The sequence below is a fragment of the Xiphophorus hellerii genome, chromosome 23 (genome assembly GCF_003331165.1).
Source record: "Xiphophorus hellerii strain 12219 chromosome 23, Xiphophorus_hellerii-4.1, whole genome shotgun sequence".
In the NCBI taxonomy this organism is placed as follows: Eukaryota; Metazoa; Chordata; class Actinopteri; order Cyprinodontiformes; family Poeciliidae; genus Xiphophorus; species Xiphophorus hellerii.
Genome location: NC_045694.1, coordinates 667,655 through 680,518, shown reverse-complemented (window position 1 = coordinate 680,518; position 12,864 = coordinate 667,655). Strand labels below are relative to the sequence as shown.

Genomic DNA, 12,864 nt, shown 5'->3' with positions numbered 1-12,864 from the left:
TCCATTTGTTCATCTTTATTGAGAAAAACCGTCACAGAGCGATTAGTTGATCGGTTAGCCGCCGGGACCGGAACCGGATCCGGATCGCCTTCAAGTGCAAAAAGTAAAACCAGGAGAACGGATCGGATGATGAACTAACGGCTCTCCTCTAAAGACACAAAACTAGGAACTGAAACAGCTTTTCTCTTTTAAAAACGGACACAGAGTTCTGAGCAGCACAGGAACCAATCACTGACATGCATGAAGGGGCGGTGCCGGCCGGTTTTGCTAGGCCGGGCAGGTCCGGTCCGCTCTGAGGCTGCGGCTCGTGTCTCCAGCAGACAGACAGACGGGGGTGGGAGGGAACAGCATCACAGTTCAGGATGAGACGAACAGAAACGTGAACAAACTGCAGGGAAAGGTGGGCGGAGGGGCGTGGCCAGGCGTGGCGGTCCGGCGGGTCACATGGCGTATTTCTGGGTCCAGTCCTGAGCTGTCTTGTTGTACCTGCAGGAGACGAAACAGACGGAGTCAAAGTCACGGTCTGGGCAGAAGAGGAGGAAGTTCTGAGAAAAAAGATCGAAACCACATCTGGAAGCGACAACCAGATGCAGCAGTAACGTTCATTACGTTACTGCTGCTATTTTCATAGAAAGTTGGGTGGAAGGAAAAAAGTCCACCCACACCCAGGAGAACTGCAGCCAGGACAGGATTGTGAAACAGAATCAGTTCAGGAATCTGGTGGAGCTTCACTAGGAGTCAGAACATCCAGTCACTGGGCTGCTAGCAACCAGGCTACTACTGAATGGGTTGCTAGCAAACTGCATGCTAATAGCAATTGGGCTACTAGCCACTGGACTACTAGCGCCTTGCTTGCTAGCAATGTGTATGCTAATGAATCAATAGATTCCATCTGAACAGCATAAATTACAAGTTTAAAAGTGAAAGTAGTCCTCAAAAATTGGAATTTGCTCCAGTGGTCCTGGTTCCAATTGGACCACACTGAGAAGTTCTGCTTCAGGTTCACAATGGAACCAAGTTTCATCAGCTGTTAGCATCAGGCTAACTGAACTGGACCCAGGTTGATAGGAACCAGAGTGTGTGTGTGTGTGTGTGTGTGTGTGTGTGTGTGTGTGTGAACGCGCGCCAACCCACCTGACGGGGTCTGTTTTGTAGATTCGGGCGATCTCTGGTACTAGCGGGTCGTCGGGATTCGGGTCACATAACAGAGAACAAATGGACAAAAGAACTGCAGAGAGAAAACAGAGACCCAGTTTGGATCAGAACCACTGCCATTTTAACCAGCAGAACCTCCCTGACTGATGCTAGCTGCAGCTATCAGCGCCACCTGCTGCTCAACATTCACCAACAAAACATCAACAATCCTGATTTGATTTATTCCTGGATTATTCTGGAATAATCGGGATTCATTTCTGCTGTTTTTCTTCCCATCTTTGTCTGTGATGCTCCACTCCGCATAAAATTTAACCGTGTTCATTTTTTTCTCCTTCTAATTTTGATCTGTTATTGTTGACGCTGTAAATTGTTCTAAATGGTGTAATTTTCATTTTTACCACCTCAGTAATAAACTAAACAGACATTTCATTATGAAACAAGTTTAGTAGAAAACTGACCTTTAGTTATTGTAGGTCTGAACATTTATCACCTTAGAAGACAACATCTAAAGATTTGAATTGATTCATTATTTTTTATTAAAATTTTATTTTGGGACAAAACCAGGTTAAACTGCGTCAAACAGAAAATAACTGACTTGTATTTCTGCATTTTGATTTTAATTTACTTTTATTTTGAAAGGCTTCAGTGAAATGTTCAGCCTAGGAACCGACTGAGGTCCTGCTGGGGGCCACTAACGGCCCCCGAACCGCAGCTTGGACACATCGCTGGAGGAAAACAAGTGTAGCCGGTTCGGGTCGGGTCGGGTCGGAGTGTGCCAGGTTGGGTCGTGCCGGTTCCGGTCGGGTCGTGTCGGGTCTTGCCGGTTCCGGTCGGGCCGTGTCGGGTCTTGCCGGTTCCGGTCGGTTCGGGTCGTCCCGGTTCCGATCGTTGCCGGTTCCGGCCGCCCACCTTTAGAGATGGTGAGCGCCGGCGACCACTGGGACCGCAGGATGTCCAGGCAGATGCTGCCGTTGCTGTTGATGTTTGGGTGATAGATTCTGGTGGTGAAGGCCACCTGGAAGAGGAGCAGACGGATCGGGTCAGAACCGGCGCCGACCCTGGCCGGGTCGTCCGGGCCGCTCTCACCTTGGGCGGCTTGAAGGGATAATCGGTCGGGAAGTGGATGGTGAGGAAGAACACGCCGCCCTGGTACGGACTGTCGGGCTGCAACAGAACCAGAACCGCAGCGTCAATCCGGGTCACGAAACAAGCAGAGTCCAGATCAGGGTTCTGGTTCTGGTACTTACCGGACCCATGATGGTGGCCTGCCAGTGGAACACTGAAAACAGCAGAGCAGAATTAGAGCAGCAGCTTCATCAACAGAACCGGACGGAACAGAATCCGACAGAACCGGCCGGATTTGCACAAAACAGAACCGAACAGAATAGCACCAGACAAAACAGAACCATACAGAACCCGACAGAACCGGCCGGATCCGGACAGAACCAGCTGGACCTGGACAGAACAGAACCGGACGGAACCTTACTGTCTTCGCCGACGGGCCCGGCTGAGCATTGGGCCGGAGGGTCTCTGGACAGGTCCGTTAGCTCCTGCAGGAACAGAACCAGAACCACAGGTCAGAGGTCAAAGGTTAACACATGAAGAAACAAGATTCTGAGATTCCGGGTCGGATCAGAACTCCTCTGATCCCAGCAGAACCACAGCTTTGATACCAGCAAACAGAACGGGACTAGCTGTCGTCTTCTGGACCAAAACCCAACACCGGTTCTGATCCATTCAGAACCATCAAACCAGAACCATTTGGAGGGTCTGCTCCAGTCTGAACATTAGGAACCGAACCGGGTCGGGTCGGATCGGGTCGACGCATGAGCAGCAGCAGCTATATTTACCCTGACAGGGACCGGATCGGGACAGGCCGGCCCGCGGGTCGGCTGCTTATAGAACCGGCCAGGTCGGGTTTCCAGCCAAGCCGGGTGTGTGTGTGTGTGTGTGTGTGTGTGTGTGTGTGTGTGTGTGTGTGTGTGTGTGTTGGTATGTGACACATCGGATCAGAACACGGATTGTCTTTCAGGTCTGGCCGGGTTCAGCAGGTAGAGGTCCGGTGGGTTTGGAATTCCCTTCTGGAGGTCCAAACATCTCAGCTGGACATCCAGAGGTTCTGCTGGGACGGAACCACCGGGTCACTTGACCCAATTCCTGTATGACCATATTTGGTAACGTGACAGTAAAGTCCAGGTCCAGATGAAGCTCCAACCAGCCGGTCCTCCTGAGGAAGACCCAACAGAACCACAGAACCAGAGCCAGACAGGATCCCGTCTGAGGTTCTGATGGATCATCTTTGAACTAAAGAGAGACGTTTGGACCTGCAGCTGGACTGGTTCTGTTAGTTCTGTTCACCTGCAGCGCCTGTTGGGGAGCTGGCCTGTGATTGGTCCATAGCTGAAAGGGGGCGGAGCTACAGACTCGATCTGATGCTTATGGTTCCATCACTGAGAAGAACCGAACCGGGCCGAGACCTTGAAGACAGTTTGCTTCATTAGACCGGAACCAGCTGAGGTGGTTCAGGCTGAACAGAACCACCGAGCCTTTGGACCGAATCTGGGTTGACATGTCAGAACCTGACCCGCAGCAACAACCCGGCGCTTTCCCTCCGTCCAGAGCCGAACAGATACCGACCAGTTGGAAGAGCAGGTTAACACCAGATAAAGGCTCCGAACCGAACCGAACCGGCCGGAGAAACATGCTAACAGCAGCGAACAGCGCTCTGAAGTTGGCTTCTGATTCACAGCCTCTTTAAAGGGCTGTTCCGCAGCTTTTTACGAACCTGCAGCAGCTTTAACCGGTTCCGGTTCTGGTTCTGAACTACTGAAAGTGGATTGCTCTGAACCCATTCCTGGTTTTTCCATCTGCTTGGGAAAAACTAAACAGGGTGACTGAAGGGACAGAGTCCACATCAGGTCCTATTATAACACTGAAAATTATTATAAATTATTAAATGAAAGGCTTCAAAACAAAGTTTATGATTTCTAAATCTGGAACTAAATAAGAACAGAACCAGATTTAAAACTATTTGGTCTGTTCAGACCTGGACCGAACCGGACCGTTCTCCAGAACCAGAGTTTCTGATCAGTGGAAGTTTTAGAAACTGTTCCATCATTACACACCTAAAAATGTAATATTTAATGTTTTTATGACCAGGCTTAAGGTGCCGGTCATAAGCTAAGTTCTCCAGAATCTGTAGTCTGTGTGGAATAAATCGAGTCAGGTTGGACCGCTCTGAGTGTTTTGGGTTTTTAACTACAGCTGATCAAATCTGGGCCTGAACCTTTAAAAACTGTGGAATGGCCCTTTACTGAAGCACCGAATCAGAAGCTAACTTCGGCGTTGAGTTCTGTGGCTCATGATAAAGCTAAAACAAGCCGAGAGTTACCTTAGAAATCCGTTTTAAAGCCATTGTGTCTGTCAGAAGGGACCGGCTGTCGAGGAGGAAGTGGCGGAGGAGGAGGAGGAGAAGGAGGAGGAAGAGGAGGGCAGGCCAGCTAGCTGACGCTGACTAACTAGCATCTAGGACTCTGCTAGCTCCTGTGTTTCGCTGCACATGCGCTGCTTAGACTGCACCGGGTTCCCGTTAAATGTGTTCCTGCTTCACCGACCAACAGTCCGTTAGCCCCGAACTCACACTGAGACCCCACAAACAAACCGGACCGACCCCAGCGGCTCAAAATGTCTTCCGTTACACACAGCAGCTGTCAGAGCACCGGGACAGGAGGTCTCACTCTGACTGAGATTCAATAACAGAGAGCAGGAGGTCTCACTCTGACTGAGATTCATATCACTCAGAGAAAAGGCTCAATCTGTCTGAGAGTCATTCCACTAAAAGATGGAGGAGGTCTCACTCTGATTGAAATATGATTTATTTCATTTCCCCTTCTCTCTCCATTTGCCTGTGCAAATGGAAAAGTGCTAAAAGAGGCCAAGAAATACAGAAAAAAGTTTCTCAGTGAATTAAGTCAGATAAAACCCATAGGGAGAGATTACTGAAGACACATCCATTCAAAAAGATAATAAACTTATCTGATGAAAGCATTTAATTAAAAATAACATTTTAAAAAGTAGCAGCCGTCTTAGGGAAGACAGGAAATGTTGCAGCCTAAAATATATCTGTCCTTTCATTGCTACTTTTGTTTTTAAAACAGCTTCAGATTGCTCACTTCATCTAATCTTAATTCTTCTGCTACTCCCGAAATAAAGGGAGTAGAAGACGAAGAAGAAGGCGAATTGTTTAAAGACTTAAAGATCCGGGTCAGAAAGTTAGACAAACACAAAATGTGCTTCAATGCAGCAGACTCAAAGTGTAATTAACATGTAATAACAAGCTTATTCCAGTGTGCTACATTCATTTTCTAGAAATACATCTTCTTGTATGGATATTAGTGATGGACATTATAGCATCAAACATTGAGAAAAACATAAACAATATCTTGTAGAAATTAGTGAAACATAACTCAGAGAAAAATAAGATCTTTATTGATCAGAAGCTGAATGTAAAAGGTTTACAGAAATATGAAAACACAAAGACAATTTCTGATGCAGTTTTCATTAAATATGTCTGCATTCACCAGCGTTCATATTTGAATGCTACATGCTAAAAGCTACATTCATTAATGATGCGCGTGGGTGTGATGTCATCAGGACGTCATCTTCAGCACGGTCCGTCTCTCACAATCAAAATGTCTGCATTTTTCTCCCTGAACAAAAATAACCAACATTTTTATTTAACAACAATAAAGTCAAATGTCTATTTGTTTTAATCCAGATTATGAATTTAAAAAATCCTTTATTGTCCCAAAGAGGGAAACTTAAGGTGAAAAGCGAGATACGTAAGGTTGCACAGAAAAGTTCCAAAAATGGTTAAAATATATCAAAAAACATAATTAACAACAGTAATAACAGTAATAATAAAGGTATTAACAATATACTGTACAAGACAGAAGTACCTGGCTCATATATGTAAATTTAAACTGTTTGTTTTTACTCAATAAAATGCTTGAATGTAATTAATCCGATCATCTCAGCAGTTTTGATCATTTTATTTTATTTTACTTTTTATCTTTGAACATGTTTTATTTTTAAAAACAGACTGATGACTGGAACAGGTTCTGCTCTCAAACGGAACCCGGAAGAACAGAGCCAGGTTCTGTCTCCGTGGTAACAGAACCAGGTCCTGTCTCCGTGGTAACAGATTCTGAGGAGAAAACTCCCTTGCTGAAGGTTTGTTTTCGACAGATCGGTCTGTTTTTCTTCCTGTTCATGATGTAAACAGTTTGTATTTGGACATGTTGGAGGAATAAAAGCCTCCAGTAAATCGTTCTGTGTTCCTGTGAGTTGGATCCGCAGAACGTTGAAACTCACAGTCGCTGGACGCACAGCGAGCATTCGTTGGGGTAAGAGACGCCGTCGCTGCCACACACCGGAGAGTAATTCAGCGGACAAGCCTGAGTGACGCTCATCCCAACACAGGAGGGCTGCAGGACGGAACGAGGCAAAAAACATCACAAACTCAGGACAGGTTCTGGTTCTGGTTCTGGTCCTGGTCCAGGGTGTTTACTCTGATGGTTGATTTTCTTGGTGGAGTTCTGCTCCAGCTGCAGATCAGTAATTCTGCGTCTGGTCAGAAAGCTGCTTCTTTAGAGGTCATTCAACAGAAACTCAAGGTCACTAATGACCTGCAAACTGATCCAGAAACTGGTTCTGTCTGTTCAGACGGGACCTCAGCTGGCCTCTAGGTGCATCAGGCTTTATTTAACCTCAGGGTTCTGGTTCTGACCCGTTACAGCAGAGCATATTAAAAGCTATCAATTCTAAGCAGATGATTTTCTGCTCTACGTCTCTTTCACTTTGTGAATAGATTAAATTGAATTTTATTGTGCAGCTTATAAATAAGTATTTCAAGAAAATATTTCACATGCGGATACAGAACCTAACTTTGCCAATATTTATCACAGATAAATACTTTTGGTGTCAAATCATACATAATTAGATCCATAGAAATCATGTTTACTGATATCTTTGTTATTTTTAAAGATGGCCGCCATGGTTCTCAACGAAAAGTAATTTTTGCACTAAACTCACCGACTAGATAAAAATGTTTGGTGTCAAATCACAGCCTACATATTTTGAACCACAGAAATCATAAATATTTTATTGATTCTATGTTTCCGTTTTCTGGTTTAAATGGAAAATATATCAATTATAACTATTATAGTTATTGTCAGAGAATGGCACAACTAACCAAAAAGTTAGGCTCGCTAACTACTAATTAGCTAAACAAGAATCCTAACTATGGTCATGCTAACCGCTAAGCTCATGAAAGAGTTAATGAACGCTAATGCTAACCACTAAGAATTAGCAGAAGCTAACAGTAGATTTTTCCAGAATGTTAATGGAGTCGTGGACCAACATGGACTGAAAATCATTTCTGCAGATTTTTAATGTTCTCAGGCGGAACCATCTGGACCTCTGGAGACGTTCTGATGACAGTAAAGTTTGGACATGATGAGCATCGTCGCTTTAAACCCAAAGCAGTCGGTTTAAAGGAAACGCTGCCAAAAACTGAGGAAATGAAACCAGAGAATTTGAAGAAACTGGTTGAAATAATTCCTGAAAAATTCTCTCGTTTCTCTGATTATTCTAAAATTTAACAAACAGAAATAATTCTGGTACGTTTATTGTAATGTAATGTGAGTCAATAATAATAATGCCTGTAAACATGCAGTTTGCTCTGATTCGGCGACAAGATGGTGGCGCCTGCAGAACGCTACATGATGATGAAACTGTTTCACATTTCTTCCTGTAATTTATAAAGGATTTCAATTTTCCAACATGATGATGTTTCTTACCCTCCTGTGGAGCCTGGATTTGTCTTCAGCACCTGGAAAATATATTTAATGTTTTTTTGTACAGTTTGTTTGCTGAATACAGCCTTACAATTAAAATGACTTAATTTAAGTCAATTAAACAGCTTAAATAAGGATTTCAGTCAAACGTTCCTGCTTCTGGTTTTACCTGTGCAGAGGAGAAGTGTCAGAAAGACGAGCGCCAGGGTCCTCAGAAACATCCTGGATCAATTTTATCCTGAAATAACGACTGTGTCTGATTGGCTGCCGGTTTTTCTGTGCGCAGGTCCGGCCGCTGCGGCCTTTTACGAGTTCGGTGTTGTTGTGACGGCTGCTGCGGCCTTTTGTTCAGGACTTAATCTGTGGATCAACATTCTGTCTGCGGTGAAATATCGCTGACAGAGCGAAAAATGTCCCAAGATTGAGGGACAGAAAAACAAGTCTGGCTGAAAGCAGGTCAGAAACTCAGCAGAAGGATTTAAAAACAGAAATCATTTTTCTTCTTTGGATTTTCAACAGCAGAAAACATGAATGTAACAATTCAAAAGTGATTAAAGCACAAAAACAGACTTTGTTTAAGCCGTTTCCCACCGTTCTGCTGAATTATCTGGGCTAAGCCAGAGACTGCAGTAAAATCAGTCTTTTTTTTACTTAAGATACTTTCTAAAGCAGCAAAGTTTCCAAATCAAAATTTTCACCAAAGCAGTGATGGAGAAAGCGGCTTGAGAAAATGTGTTGAATGTTTGACGTTTTTCCACCTGATGCAACGAGTTTAAGTCTATTATAGTGACTCGTTTATATTTTAAAATAAAGATAATCCGATTGATTTCTGTTCACAGTGGGCGCTCAGATTTAGAGACATGAGGGCAGAGATGTGACCCGATCTGACCTTTGACCCCACTCTGAGCCTGGACTGACTCATGGCCGGGTCCCTGGTCCTCAGGGAGCAGAGGGAAACCTGGGAGCCTCTCGCTTCACAACTCTTCATTAAATTATTTTTTCATGGTCAGAAAAAGTAAAACACAGAAATCTTTGGATTGTTATAATATTGATACAATATTAGTTAAAAGGTCAAATATATTTCATTATTTCAAAGTAAAACTTATTCTGCTGTGGTTCACATTGGCCCTGCTGGCGTTTCTGGACAACCAAACTAAAAAATCATCAGGAAATAATGAGTGTGTGCTGTCCTCGCCCTGAGATTTCGAGTTTTCAGCAGCTAGACAGCCAGACAACGACGCTCCAATAACCAAACTTGTTTCTTTTCTACTTGTTTATTGAAGAGTGGCCTCTGACCACTGCCATCACTTTGGCCATCGTAAACTGAAACATACAAACTGAGTATTAGCCAACGAACATAGCAAATTAGCTATTCTAGCTGCTAGCTAAAAATAAAAACTTTTCCTAACTGACTCCAGCGTACAATTATTTACACCAGTTACATAAAACAAAGAGACAATTATTGCTTTTACAATTAACCAACACTTACGAACAAATCTTGTCTGAAACACAACGTATTAGGATGATAATCAGCTTAAATCGTGAGCTGTTCGGTGACGCGTTCCACCATCTTGGATTTATATTCTTTTTTAGCGTCATCAAAACAAAACAAAATATCCACCAGGGGGCGTTCTAGTGCGGTTTTCAACCTTGCTGGTCCAGCTTAACTTACAAAAGGCAGCACACTCCTCGCCTGGTACAATACAATTGTGCCACTACAAATAACCTGTTCCAATAAACATTATGAACTGTTTACACTTATAACATTGTAATTTTCATCCAACAAAAGCAAAACCATATCGGTAACGGGTCTCAAAAACACTTTTTCGTTTCCGTCTTTTACAGTTTTTACTTCTGCTTTTCGAACCCTAGTGTCCTTACTCTCAAATGTTCTCACAACTTTTCCCATGGACCAGTTGTTTCTGTGAGCGAGAGCATCTTTCAATAACACAATGTCACCAACTTTAATGTTTGGTTTATCATCAGTCCATTTTCTCCGTTTCTGCAAAGTTGACAAGTATTCACTTTTCCACTGTTTCCAAAAAGAGTCCGCCAGACACTGTACTTGCTTCCATTGCCTCGAGTAGAGGTCTGGTGGTGCAAAGCTTCCTGCTGGTGCAGATAGCGCATTTGTCTTTTGGGTGAGGAGCATTGCAGGAGTGAGGAGGTTTGGTTTGTCCGGATCTGTTGAAATTGGTACAAGTGGTCTTGCATTCATTATTGCCATTACTTCTGCCATGAATGTACTTAACACTTCATGTGTGAGTTGGATGTGTCCGGCTTTCAAAAGAATACCGTCCAGGATGCGCCTTGCAACTCCGATGAGTCGCTCCCACGAACCACCCATATGTGAGGAGTGGGGAGAGTTGAACAGCCATGTGCATCCTTCCTCTAGCAGGTAAGAAGTCAGCTCTGTGTCTGTCTGATCAATTTGCAGTTCATTGCATGCTCCAATAAAATTTGTCCCTCTGTCAGAACGGAGTATTTGAGCAGGTCCACGGATGCAGAAGAATCTTCTTAGTGCATTAATGAAGCTCGATGTTGACATTGATTCAATGAGCTCAATGTGCACGGCTCTTGTGGACATGCAGGTGAAAAGTACAGCCCAGCGCTTGCTGTCTGCACTTCCTCCTCTGGTGCGACGTGTGGAGACTGTCCAGGGCCCAAAGACATCCAGTCCCACACTAGTGAATGGTGGCATGGTTGACAGTCTGTCAATGGGTAAATCTGCCATCTTTTGAGTTTGCATTTGTCCTCTAAGTTTTCGACAAAGGACACATTTGTGAATGATGGAAGAAATAAGCCTTTTACTGCCAGTAATCCAAAATCCAGCTCCTCTGAGAGCTCCTTCTGTTATATGACGCCCCTGATGCGCTACTTTCTCATGATGGTATCTGATAAGAAGGATAGATATGTGATGAGACCTTGGAATAATGACAGGATGTTTCTCCTCTTTTGTTAGGTTAGCAGGTGCCAAGCGTCCTCCTATTCTGAGAAGTCCTTCTTCATCAATGACAGGGTTCAACTTCTGTAGACAACTCTGTTTTGGAAGTGGTTGATTTGTTTTTATGCACCTGAGCTCCTCTTTGAATGTTTCACTTTGTACTGTGTGAATGATAAACTTGGCTGCTTTGGATATTTCTCCTGCAGTGTTACTGTCACTGAAACACTTCCAGCCTTTACTTTCTGTGTCTGTTTTCTTGAATGATGCTGCCACACGCTTTAGTGATGCAATAGTGCAACACAATCTCATCCAATGAGAGAATCTTTCAAAACGAGATGGTTCCAGCTGCATTACTGAGGTTTTGGTAACAAAGGTTTTCACATCAGGCCTGATCTCTGTATCTGTGTCAGGGTCAATGAGTGTAAAACTATCACAGTGTGATGTCTCAATATCATGTCGTGTCAAAAAGGAAGGACCACTAAACCAGTTTGTGGAAGCTAATGTGGAAGCTGGGATCGGTCTAGTGGCTGTGTCTGCTGGATTGTCACAAGTGGATATGTAAAACCACTGTGTTGGATGTGTGGTCTTCCTGATTCGGATCACTCGATTGGCTACATAGGTATAGAATCTCTTTGTGTTGTTGTGTATGTAACCAAGGACGATTTTGCTATCTGTGAAAAATCTTACAGTGTCCACTTCAATGTCCATCTCATCTCTAATGAGTTCATACATTTCTACAGCTAAAACTGCTGCGCATAATTCCAATCTAGGAACAGTGTGAGCGGGTCGGGGGGCAACTTTGGACTTGCCAATGATGAAACCTGTATGCCACTGACCTTCACTGTCGAGAGCTCTCAGGTATGCCACTGCTCCTATGGCCATGGTGGAGGCGTCTGAAAACATGCACAGTTCTTTCCTTGCAGCGATGGACTGGGAGAATGAGAAGTAGCACCTTGGTATTTGTAGCTGCTCCAGATCTTTCAACGAGTTTCTCCATTTGTCCCATTCCTCTTCTCTTTCTACAGGAAGTGGTTCATCCCAGTCTTTCCGTTCTGTGGATAGGTCACGGAGAAGAGCTTTTCCCTGCATTGTGATGGGTGAAACAAATCCTAATGGGTCGTATAAACTGTTCACGGTGGCCAAGACACCTCTTCTGGTGAATGGCTTTTTCTCAGTTGTAGCATGAAAAGTGAAACAGTCACTTCTGAGATTCCACAGCACCCCTAAGCTCCTTTGCAGGGGTATGTCGTCCAAGTCCAAGTCTTTTAGATCTTTGGCTCTTTCTGCAGCAGGAAATGCTTCCACTACTTTGTGATCATTAGAGGCTATTTTATGTAGCTTTAGATTTGACTGAGCCAGCATGTTTTGTGCTTTTGTGAGTATCTCAATAGCTTCTTCTCTTGTTGCTGTGGATGAAAGGCCGTCATCAACATAAAATGTCTCAATATGAACTGTTTTGCGTCATGGCCAAACTCTTTTTCTCCTTCAACTGCAGTGCGCCTCATACAGTAAATAGCCACAGCTGGTGATGGACTATTACCGAAGACATGAACTTTCATTCGGTAGTCACAAATGCCTTTGTTGGTATCATTATCCACATGCCAAAGGAATCTCAAATAATCCCTATGGTCCTCTCTCACTTCAAAACAGTAAAACATTTGTTGCACATCAGCTGAAAATGCTACTGGCTCTTTTCTAAAACGCATAAGAACACCTATTAGAGTGTTGTTTAGATCGGGTCCCCTTAATAAGACTTTGTTAAGGGACAGTCCTTCAAACTCCGCACTTGAGTCAAAAACTACTCTCAGCTGCTCCGGTTTTTGTGGGTGGTACACACCAAAAGATGGTAAGTACCAGTGTTCTTTGCCTGAGTCCAAAGGTGAAGCAACCTCTGCGTGGTCGTTGTCC

The 12,864-nt window shown here is 44.0% G+C and overlaps 3 protein-coding genes across 3 annotated transcripts in view; all 3 read right to left on the bottom strand.

Moving 5' to 3' along the window:
* Positions 1–4,851, bottom strand: ube2d2l (ubiquitin-conjugating enzyme E2D 2 (UBC4/5 homolog, yeast), like). Its single transcript, XM_032555292.1, has 7 exons — positions 4,547–4,851; positions 2,642–2,705; positions 2,403–2,434; positions 2,242–2,319; positions 2,065–2,170; positions 1,135–1,228; positions 1–486 (listed from the first exon to the last, which is right to left on the bottom strand). The coding sequence occupies exons 1-7, from the start codon at positions 4,568–4,570 to the stop codon at positions 441–443; spliced, it is 444 nt and encodes a 147-aa protein (XP_032411183.1). The 5' UTR covers positions 4,571–4,851; the 3' UTR covers positions 1–440.
* The window catches only part of LOC116714596 (alpha-1,3-mannosyl-glycoprotein 4-beta-N-acetylglucosaminyltransferase B), a 776,799-nt gene that overhangs the window by 141,048 nt on the left and 622,887 nt on the right, over positions 1–12,864 (bottom strand). The window lies entirely within an intron of this gene.
* On the bottom strand, positions 5,622–8,578 carry LOC116714616 (probable pancreatic secretory proteinase inhibitor). Its single transcript, XM_032555296.1, has 4 exons — positions 8,182–8,578; positions 8,016–8,047; positions 6,529–6,641; positions 5,622–5,864 (listed from the first exon to the last, which is right to left on the bottom strand). The coding sequence occupies exons 1-4, from the start codon at positions 8,231–8,233 to the stop codon at positions 5,819–5,821; spliced, it is 243 nt and encodes an 80-aa protein (XP_032411187.1). The 5' UTR covers positions 8,234–8,578; the 3' UTR covers positions 5,622–5,818.

Bases quoted from the DNA above. Each gene is read 5' to 3' on its own strand.
- ube2d2l (XM_032555292.1), bottom strand. From the start codon at position 4,570: ATGGCTTTAAAACGGATTTCTAAG. The intron at 2,435-2,641 runs GTAAGGTTCCGT...TGCTGTTTTCAG, and splicing joins CGGGCCCGTCGGCGAAGACA to TGTTCCACTGGCAGGCCACC. The intron at 487-1,134 runs GTGGGTTGGCGC...CGTCTCCTGCAG, and splicing joins TACAAAACAGACCCCGTCAG to GTACAACAAGACAGCTCAGG.
- LOC116714616 (XM_032555296.1), bottom strand. From the start codon at position 8,233: ATGTTTCTGAGGACCCTGGCGCTCGTCTTTCTGACACTTCTCCTCTGC. The intron at 8,048-8,181 runs GTAAAACCAGAA...TATATTTTCCAG, and splicing joins GACACTTCTCCTCTGCACAG to GTGCTGAAGACAAATCCAGG. The intron at 6,642-8,015 runs GTAAGAAACATC...TCCGTCCTGCAG, and splicing joins AATCCAGGCTCCACAGGAGG to CCCTCCTGTGTTGGGATGAG.